General features: G+C 45.0%; 1 protein-coding gene across 1 annotated transcript in view; it reads right to left on the minus strand.

Annotated features, from left to right (window-relative positions):
* The window catches only part of DNAJC18 (DnaJ heat shock protein family (Hsp40) member C18), a 30,342-nt gene extending 20,498 nt beyond the window's left edge, over positions 1–9,844 (minus strand). Inside the window, exons 1-3 of the mRNA XM_012473659.2 lie at positions 9,725–9,844; positions 8,001–8,187; positions 654–799 (exon numbers count right to left, since the gene is read on the minus strand). Of these exons, the coding sequence (XP_012329082.1) occupies positions 654–799; positions 8,001–8,187; positions 9,725–9,764 (373 nt within the window). The 5' untranslated portion in view covers positions 9,765–9,844. The remainder of the gene's footprint in view (positions 1–653; positions 800–8,000; positions 8,188–9,724) is intronic.
* Between the last annotated feature and the right edge of the window lie 652 nt (positions 9,845–10,496).

Consider the following 10,496-nt stretch of genomic DNA (forward strand, 5'->3'; position numbering starts at 1 on the left):
TGGTCTCAAACTCCTGACCTCAGGTGATCCACCCACCTTGACCTCCCAAAGTGTTAGGATTACAGGAGTGAGCCACTGCACCTGGCCTAAAGAATATATTTCTTAAAATTTCATGGAGGAAAGGCACAGTGGCTCACACCTGTAATCCCAGCACTTTGGAAGGCCTAGGTGGGCAGATTGCTTGAGCTCAGGAGTTTGAGATCAGCCAGTGCAACATGGTAAAACCCCATCTTTACAAAAGATGCAAAAATTAGCTGAGCATGGTGGTGCTCACCTGTAGTCCCAGTTACTCAGGAGGCTGAGGTGGGAGGATCACTTGAGCCCAGGGGGCAGAGGTTGCAGTGAGCCAAGATGGCGCCACCACACTCCAGCCTGGGTGACAGAGTGAAACCCTGTCTCAAAAAAAAGGAAAGAAAGGAAGAGAAAGAAAGAGAAAGAAAAAGGAAGAAAGGAAAGAAAGAAGAGAAAGAAAGAACAATTAAGGTAAGTGGATAAAATCAAGTGGGAGCTGTGCTCATAATCACTATTTAAGAGGTGTGCAGGGGGAAAAGCCCTCCTTATGGCCTCATAAAACAACTATGGGGAAGGCTAAAAACAACTTATTATGACCAACCATGACAAGGGCAGCACTGAGCATTGGTTCAGGATCAGACCTTTGAAAGCATCTGTTGCTCCAGGAGCACAGTTCTTGTCAGGGTGAAATTTCAGGGCGAGTTTTCTGTAAGCTTTCTTAAGCTCTTCGTCACTGGCATCTCGAGAAACTCCCAGAATTTCATAGTAATTTCTGCATTTCTTGATCCTAAAAAAAACCGCAAACATGTATTTCTACAGAGGCCTCTTTTGTACAACTAACTGCAAAACAATACATCCATCTTCCCTCCAATCTGTGACACCCAAAACAAACCTATGAGAAAATTAGTGCACACATTAACGAAACATTCACATTCATTAACAATGCCCTTCTGCCACCCAGAACTTAATGCCTTTCAGAGTACTTTTACATCTACTATTTATTCTTCCTATATCCCTGCAAGTGAGTAGAACAAGTATGCTAATCCTTATACCAAGGTTCAGGCTAACATCCTGAGAGATGAACCACAGGACAGCAAAGCCAAAAGAAACAGTTAATCTCCCTGTTTGTTTATAATTTTTTCTCTCTTTTTCCTATGGCTATCTTTTTAAACTGTGTTTTTGTTGTTGTTTGTTTGTTTTTGTTTTTTGGTTATTTTTTGAGATGGAGTCTTGCTCTCGTTGCCCAGGCTAGAGTGCAATGGTGCAATCTCGGCTCAATGCAACTGTCGCCTCCTGGGGTCAAGCGATTCGCCTCAGCCTCCCAAGTAGCTGAGATTACAGGCATGCACCAACAGGCCCGGCTAATTTTTTGAATTTTTAGTAGAGATAGTGCTTCTACTAAGACACCATCATGAGGTCAGGAGATCGAGACCAGCTTGACCATCAGGTTAGTCTCGATCTCCTGATCTCACGATCCTCCCACCTCGCTCTCCCAAAATGCTGGGATTACAGGCGTGAACCACCGTACCTGGCTAAACTGTGTTTTTAAAAAGTTAACATACACATGATAGAAGAAAAAGAGCCAACAGAACTAAAGTTTATATAGTAAAAATTCTCCTGCTTCATCATTCCCTGTCCCCCAGTATCCCACCACAGGGACAACTATCATTAGAAGTTTTCTGTGGATCCTAGGTAGAGAAAGAATACAGGTATAGTCCTCTTCATTTTTTTTTTCCTACCTAAATGGAAACATAATCATCTTTCTACATCTTGCTTTTGTTAAAAAAAAAAAAAAAAAAAAAAAGGCCAGGCGCGGTGGCTCACGCCTGTAATCCCAGCACTTTGAGAGGCCGAGGCGGGTGGATCACGAGGTCAAGAAATCGAGACCATCCTGGTCAACATGGTGAAACCCCGTCTCTACTAAAAATACAAAAAATTAGCTGGGCATGGTGGCGCGTGCCTGTAATCCCAGCTACTCAGGAGGCTGAGGCAGAATTGCCTGAACCCAGGAGGCGGAGGTTGCCGTGAGCCGAGATCACGCCATTGCACTCCAGCCTGGGTAACAAGAGCGAAACTCCGTCTCAAAAAAAAAAAAAAAAAACTCTACTGTATAATCATGAGAAAATCAGTGAAAAAGATAAGTAACATGTTTGTATCATTATGACTACAGTTTTAAACTTGTAGACCTATCCCTTAAAAGGGTCTTGGGGCTCCCCAAACACCTTTGAGAACTGCTGGACTAGAGATGAACTCTGGAGTCAAGATGCCTTGGTTTAGATTTGATTTTGCTGTGTACTTAACCTCTATAGCTTGGTGTTATCTTCTGAAATGAGCTAATAATTATACCTGTATTTCTCAGAGCTGATTTTATGATTAAAGTCTTCATCAAAGAGCTTGAAAGCATCTAATACTAAATAAATGTTAACTAGTATCATATATCTACCACATTCTTTTTTTTTTTTTGAGATGGAACCCAGGCTGGAGTGCAGTGGCACGATCTCGGCTCACTGCAACCTCCCTCCACCTCCTGTGTTCAAGCAATTCTCCTGCCTCAGCCTCCCAAGTAGCTGGGACTGCAGGATCGTGCCACCATACCCAGCTAATTTTTTGTATTTTTAGTAGAGACAGGATTTCACTATATTGGCCAGGCTGGTCTCAAACTCCTGACCTCAAGTGATCCACCTACCTTGGCCTCCCAAAGTGCTGAGATTACAGGCATGAGCCACCACATTCTTTTTCTTTTTTTTTTGAGACAGAGTTTTGCTCTTATTGCCAAGGCTGGAGTGCAATGGCACAATCCTCGGCTCACCGCAACCTCCACCTCCCAGGTTCAAGAGATTCTCCTGCCTCAGCCTCTAGAGAGGCTGGGATTTCAGGCACGCGCCACCACACCCAGCTAATTTTTTTGTATTTTTAGTAGAGACAGGGTTTCACCATGTTGGCCTGGCTGGTCTTGAACTCCTGACCTCAGGTAATCTGCCCGCCTCAGCCTCCCAAAGTATTAGGATTACAGGTGTGAGACACTGTGCCTGGCTGCCTTTTCTGTTTTGTTTTATTTTTTAAATGTCTCTAAAAATGTTTCCAGTCAGTATCAATCCTCCTTCCATTGTTTGCTTTAGTGTTCAATGTCTGTTACGTAAAAGGGTCACGTTGTAAAAGAAGTCAAAAGCAGTCCCAAATAACTGGAGCCCATCTGCCATATGGTCTAATGTCAATTTGTTTTCTGGCACTGCATCTTTGATGTCTTTCATCATTTCCTTGATTGGCTCTGTAGTCAGTCCTATGAGGTCATGCACAACATCTGGACACAGTTTTCTCCAGCAGAAATTTATTGTTTGGGGCTGATGGCTTTCATAGCTTTTTCTGTAACAATGATGGACTCTTGAATGGTGTAATCCCTTCAGACTTTCATGATGTTTTCTTTATTGGGGTCCTCTTCCATAGTGTTGACAATCCTTTCTATAGAGCACTATGTGTAACGAGACTTAAAGGTTCTTATGACCCCCTTCCTGATCTAGAGGCTGAAATTAGAGATGTATTTGGGGGCAAGTAGACCACTTTCATGCCTTTGGTGTTGAACTCATGGAGTTCTGAGTGGCCGGGGCCAAAAGAACTTTATTAGTTTTTTTTTTTTTTTTTTCTGAGACGGAGTCTCGCTCTTGTTACCCAGGCTGGAGTGCAATGGCGCGATCTCGGCTCACCGCAACCTCCGCCTCCTGGGTTCAGGCAATTCTCCTGCCTCAGCCTCCTGAGTAGCTGGGATTACAGGCACGCGCCACCGTGCCCAGCTAATTTTTTTGTATTAGTAGAGACGGGGTTTCACAATGTTGACCAGGATGGTCTCGATCTCTCGACCTCGTGATCCACCCGCCTCGGCCTCCCAAAGTGCTGGGATTACAGGCTTGAGCCACCGCGCCCGGCCAGAACTTCATTAGTTTTTAGAGACAGCGTAGGATCCCTGTCACCTAGGCTGGAGTGCAGTGGCATGATTATAGCTCACTGCAGCCTCCAACTCCTGGGCTCTCCTGCATCAGCCTCCCAAGTAGCTGGGACTATAGGCGTGCACCATAACACCAAGTTAATCCAAAATAACTTTTAAAAGGCAGTCCTGGCCAGGCACAGTAGCTCATGCCTATAATCCCAGCACTTTGGGAGCCCGAGGCAGGAGGATCACGAGGTCAAGAGATCAAGACCATCCTGGCCAAAATGGTGAAACCCTACCTCTACTAAAAATACAAAAAAATTAGCTAGACATGGTGGCGTCCACCTGTAGTCCCAGCTACTCAGGACACTGAGGCAGGAGAATCGCATGAACCCAGGAGGTGGTGGTTGCAGCGAGCCAAGATCTCGTCACTGCACTCCAGCCTGGGCAACAAGAGAGAAACTCTATCTCAAAAAAAAAAAAAAATGAGTCAGGGCTGGACTCGTTGGCTCACACCTGTAATCCCAGCACTTTGGGGAGGCTGAGGCAGGTGGATCACCTGAGGTCAGGAGTTCGAGACCAGCCTGGCCAACATGGTGAAACCCTATCTCTACTAAAAATACAAAAAAAAAATTAGCTGGGCGTGGTGGCATGCGCCTGTAGTCCCAGCTACTTGGGAGGCTGAGGCAGGAGAATTACTTGAATCTGGGAGGCGGAGGTTGCAGTGAGCCAAGATCACGCCATTGCACTCTAGCCTGGCGCCTGGTGACAAATCCAGACTCTGTCTCAAAAAAAAAAAAAAAAAAAAAAATCTACATTTCAAACCCATGCCGTTCAAACCTGTGTTGCTCAAAGGCAAATAGTATTTTCTCAAAAAAAAAAAATATATATATATTTATTTATTTATTTCTAGAGACAGAGTCTTGCTTTGTTACCCAGGCTGGACTGCAGTGGGATGATCATAGCTCACTGCAGCCTCGAATTCCTGGGCTCAAGGGATCTACCTACCTCAGCCTCCTGAGTAGCTGGGATTGCAGGGGCACACCACTACACCTGGCTAAGTTTTTATTTAGTAGAGACAGGATCTTGCTATGTTGTTCAGCCTGGTCTTGAACTCCTGGCTTCAAGCAATCCTCCCGTCTCAGCCTCCCAAAGTTTTAGGATTACAGGCATGAGCCACCACACTCAGCCTCAACTATATTTTCTTAATTTCATTTTTTGATTGTTCATTGCTAATATATAGAAAACAATAATTTTTGTATATTGATCTTATATCCTATAACTTTGTTCAACTTAGTTCTAACGGTATTTGTGTGTCTGTGTGTGTATTTGTTAGGATTTTCTATTTACAAAATCATGTTATCTGTGGATGTAGTTTTACTCTTCTTTCTAATCTGAATGGCTTTTATTTCTTTTTCTTGCTTGAATGCCCTGACTTGACCCTCTAGTACAATGCTGAACAGAAGTGGCAAGAGTAAACAGACATACTTGTCATGTTTCTGATCTTGGTGGGAAAACACCCAGTTGTTCACCTGTAAGTATGATGTTTTAACTGTAGATTTTTATAGATGAACTTTATCAGGTTAAAAAGTTCCCTTCTATCCCTGGCTTTTTGAGTGTTTTGTATTATGAAAGAGTGTTGGATTTTGTTTAATGCTTTTTCTGTACCTATTGAAATGATCATGTGATTTTTGTCCTTCATTGTATTAGCATAGTATGTTACATTGACTTGTGTGTTATACAATCCTGCAATACTGGGATAAATCCCACTTGGTCAAGATGTATAATACTTTTACATTGCTTTGTTTTGCTAGTATTTTTTGAAGATTTTAAAATCTATATCCATAAGGGATCTTGGTTGATAGTTTAGTTTTCTTTCTTTCGTTCTTGAGACGGAGTCTCACTCTGTCACCCAGGTTGGAGTGCAATGGCACGATCTCAGCTCACTGCAACCTACATCCCCCAGGTTCAAGCAATTCTCTTGCCTCAGCCTCCTGAAGTAGCTGGGACTACAGGCTCCCACCACCACGCCTGGCTAACTTTTGTATTTTTAGTTTCACCATATCGGCCAGGCTGGTCTCAAACTCCTGACCCTGTGATCTGCCTGCCTTGGCCTCCCAAAGTGCTGGGATTACAGGCATGAGCCACCACACCCAGCCAATAGTTTTCTTATGATATTTTGTCTGATATTATATTTCTTATGAATTTTGCCTGGTTTTGGTTACAGAGTAATACTGACCTCAAAGAATGAGTTTGGGAAGTATTCCCTACACTTGTAGTTTATAAGAATTTATGAAGGATTAGTGCTAATTCTTCCTCAAATGTTTGGTAGACTTCACCAGTGAAGCCAGCTGGACCTTGATTTTTCTTCATTGGAAGTTTTTTTTTTTTTTTCAGACAGGCTCTCCCTCTGCCACCCAAACTAGAGAGCAGTGGTGCAATCACTGCTCACTATAGCCTCTACCTCCCAGGCTCCATCAATCCTGCCACCTTAGCCTCCTGAGCAGCTGAGACTACAGGTGTGCACCACCATGCTTGGCTAATTTTTGTGGGGTTTTTTGCTTGTGTTTTATTGTAGAGATGAAGTTTTGCCATGTTGGCCAGGCTGGTCTTGAACTCCTGTGCTCAAGTCAACCTCTCACCTCAGCCTCCCAAAATAATGGGATTACAGGCATGAGCCACTATGCCCAGCCAAAAGTTTTTTGATTGTTAATTCGATCTCCTTATTTGTTGTAGGTCTACTTGGGTCTTTTTTTTTTTTTTTTTGGAAATAAGGTCTCACTTTCACCCAGGCTGCAGTGCAGTGGCACTATCATAGCTTACTGTAACCTCAGACTCCTAGGCTCAAGTATCCTCCTGCTTCGGTCTCTAAAGTAGCTGGGACCACAGGCACGTGTCACCATGCTCAGGTTTTTTTTTTTTTTTTTTTTTAAGAGATGGGGTCTTGCTATGTTGCCTAGGCTGATCTCAAATTCCTGGTCTCAAGCAATCTTCGTGCCTGAGCACCCCAAAGCACTATTAAGGGTATGACCCACTGTGCCTGGCCTCCAGTTTTTCTTGAGTCAGTTTCGGTAATTTGTGTCTTTCTAGGCATTTGTTGATTTTACCTAGGTTATCTAATTTGTTTGCATAGTATTTAGATTGGTAAGGATATCCTTTCTTCCTTCCTTCCTTCTCTCACTCCTTCCCTCCCTCCCTCCTTCCTTCCTTCCTTCTTTCCTTCCTTCCTTTTTTGAGAGATAGGGTCTTGCTCTGTTGTCCAGGCAGGAGTGCAGTGGTGCAATCATGACTCACTGCAGCTTCAGCCTACTGGGTTCAAGCAGTCCTTCTGCCTCAGCCTCCTGAGTAGCCGGGACTACAGGCACGTGCCACCACACCAAGCTAATTTTTCTTTTTTGTAGAGACGGGATTTCACTGTGTTGTCCAGGCTGTCTAGTTCCTTAAGGTAGATTAGGTTACTGATTTGAGGTCTTTAAAAAAATATGTAAGCATTTAGAACTATAAATTTCCTTCTAAGCACTGTTTAAGCTACATCCTATATATTTTAGTATGTCATGTTTTCATTTTCATTCAACTCAAAGCATTTTCTAATTTTCCTAGTGATTTATTCTGTGACTTATTTGCTTATTAGGAACCTGTAGTTTAATTTCCACATATTTGTGAATTTCTCAAATTTTCTTCTGTTTTTGATTTCAGAGAACATATACTATATGATTTCAATCTTTTTAAATTTACTGAGGCTTGTTTTATGGCTTAAGATATGGTCTACCCTGGAGAATATCCTATGTATCCTTAAGAAGAAAATGATTCTGTTGTTGTTAATAGAATGTTCTATAAATGTGTGTTGTGTCTAGTTGGTTTCTGCTGCCTCTCTTAAAGCAGAAGCAGGTAGTCAGTTCATGTTATACCCTAATATTCCACTTCTATTTAGTCTTCCCTCTGAGGTCACAAAGCTAGTATGCTTCAATCATCATCATCGTCATCAGTCAATACTTACATAACACAACCTGGTCCTCTTCTAAGCACTTTCCATAAAATCACTCACTTAATCCCACCACATGCTCACCTTTGTACCCCAAGCAGCTGTTCCTCACTATAAGTGGAGTTCCCCTCACCCTGCCGGGTCTGATTCCATTCATTCTCAGACTTCTTTTCCTTTTGTGCCTTCACGCAGTTACAACAGCCACAGGAGTCATGACTCTCAGGTGGTGTGTCTTCTGGGTATTTGTTTCTTCTAACTGCATCAATGTAAGCTGCAAAGCAACAGCCCCTCCATTAGGTCTCCATCTGACCCTGAAAATCAACTTTTCGACCTGCCTTAACTCTCTAGGAGGCTGCTCGTAAGCATGAGGAGGTAAGCATGATGGCCAGGGCTAAGGAGGTCATGCTGACTTTTAAGCATTCATATGAGCCTGAATAAACATCTGTTTCTCTGTGGTCAATGGTCAGAAGAGACACTGCTCATAAAATAGCATTTTTTGTTGCAGTGCCTCCCACCCCTAAGATTTAAAGTAGAGAGGAGTTCAATTCTTTTAAACTAACAATTATAGAACTAGTATGTACCAAGGCACTTGGCTAGATAGATCAAGGGGGCAGATGAGTAAGAACTACTCTTGACCACAAAGAGGTTACAGTTTAATGCAAGCTTGTCCAACCCGTGGCCCACAGGTGGCATGAGGCCCAGCATGGCTTTTAGCCCAACACAAATTTGTAAACTTTCTTAGAACATTATGAGATTTTTTGGCAACTTTTTTTTTTAGCTCATCAGCTGTCATCAGTGTTAGTGAATTTTATGTGTGGCCCAAGACACCAAGACAATTCTTTTTCCAATGTGGCCCAGGGAAACCAAAAGGTTGGATATCCCTGGTTTAAAGGGAGAAGATTCAATAATAACACCTGTAGAATGTAAAGAGGGTCATAAGCAATTCAGTCAAAAGGGGCGGAGCACTCATGTCTTCTCTGGAGGACCTGGGAAAGGCTTTAACATCTTTCTTCTGCTTAACATCCCTCAGCGACTACCCACTGCTCCTGGACACACTTCCTCTAAATCGGCCTAGCTAACTCCAACTCCAAAACATCCTTCTTGTCACCGTTTCCAACACTTTCTGCAAGAAGCCTCCCTTGACAGCCAGTCTGCATTAGATGCCTTGTCAGTGTGCTCCCCAAATCCCTGACCTTGCTATGTAGCCCAGGCCATTTTGTATTATTGGCCTGTTTTGTAATTGGCTCTTCAGTCATCAAACCCTCTCAGTGGGCTTCGAGTCTTGTGAGCTGAGGAACTCGTGTCATTCAAATCCTCGCTGCAGAATCAGCATAATGCGGGACACACAATAGGTACTGGATCAATACGTTTTGCCTGACTGTAGGGTGGAAAAGGCTAGTCCTGATGCCGGCTGGAGCGACAAGATCAAACAAGGACTGAAGGTTAGGTGGCCCAGTTAGGCGGAGGATAGGGGCCAGGTTAGCAAGCTGCGGGGAGACCGCAGCACCCCACGGGCCCTCCAGTCACCCTGGCACGGGCGGGGCCTGACCCTCTGCGGGTCCTGGGCGGGGCACGGGCGGGGGCGGAGGCGGGGCTGGGGGCCGGAGGCAACAAGTCGTCACTGGTGACTCTGGCTCCCCGTCGGTCCCTAGCTTCCCTACCCCATCCTACTCTGGCTCAGCATCTTCTCACAGGCCTCCATCCCTCACCTCAGGCCCAGGATCTCAGCCCTTGTGCGTCTTCAGGATCCCCATCCCTGATCTCTCCCAAACGCCGCCCTGTCCCTCCCTCGGGCGGGGACCTAGTACCTTCCGTCCAGCGTTCCCCGCTGCCCAGAGTAGCCGCCATCTCTGTTCCCAATCAGCAGGTTCGCCTAGCCTCCCCGCGCCGGAGGCTGAAAGAGAAGGGGGCGCGGAGCGCGGGGCACGCTGGTTATTGTAGTCCAGTCCATACGAGTTCGTGGGGCACTGGACTACAACTCCCGGCAGGCTCTGCGCCAGAGGCCGTGGGAGATGCAGAGAAGTAAAGGGCTTGACCTTCGACAGGAGACCTGTGGAAGAGTGTTGCTGCTAGCTGCCTGCAGCACCAGTTGTAGGGTTGCGATAGACACTTCGGCCCCGCCTAACCCTCCGGACATTCAAGGAGGGGCGACTAAGGGTGACAGTATGACTATTATGCTCCTCAGGGATATATTTGAAGCATATGCTAATGCCTGTTCTGTGCAAAGTCAGTGGTAGGCCCTGGAGATTCAGAGATGGGTTTTGGAGATGCCGACCCCAGCCTTTGGAAGCTTAAGAGTCAAGAAAATAGAAAAGTGATGTAGATTTATGGGATTGGAGGGCAATCTTGGTATGCCCCTACTGCCCCAGCTCCTCAGGCACTGGACATCAGAGGGTGTCGGGGTGGAGAAAGAAGACATGGAAAGGTATTGGGGCCGGCATTAGAGCCTCCATCTTTGCTGTTCTGGTCCTTCCTCCAACCCGCCCTCCTCCAACCCCCTCTGATACCCTTTGCCTCTCTTGCAGCCCAGTTGTCTCTTTAGTCCATTCCTTTCTTTTCTGAAGGACTAGACATTGAGAT

Source organism: Aotus nancymaae, unplaced genomic scaffold, assembly GCF_030222135.1.
Source record: "Aotus nancymaae isolate 86718 unplaced genomic scaffold, 86718_ANA_hifiasm-v0.15.2.pri h1tg000064l_1, whole genome shotgun sequence".
Classification (NCBI taxonomy): domain Eukaryota; kingdom Metazoa; phylum Chordata; class Mammalia; order Primates; family Aotidae; genus Aotus; species Aotus nancymaae.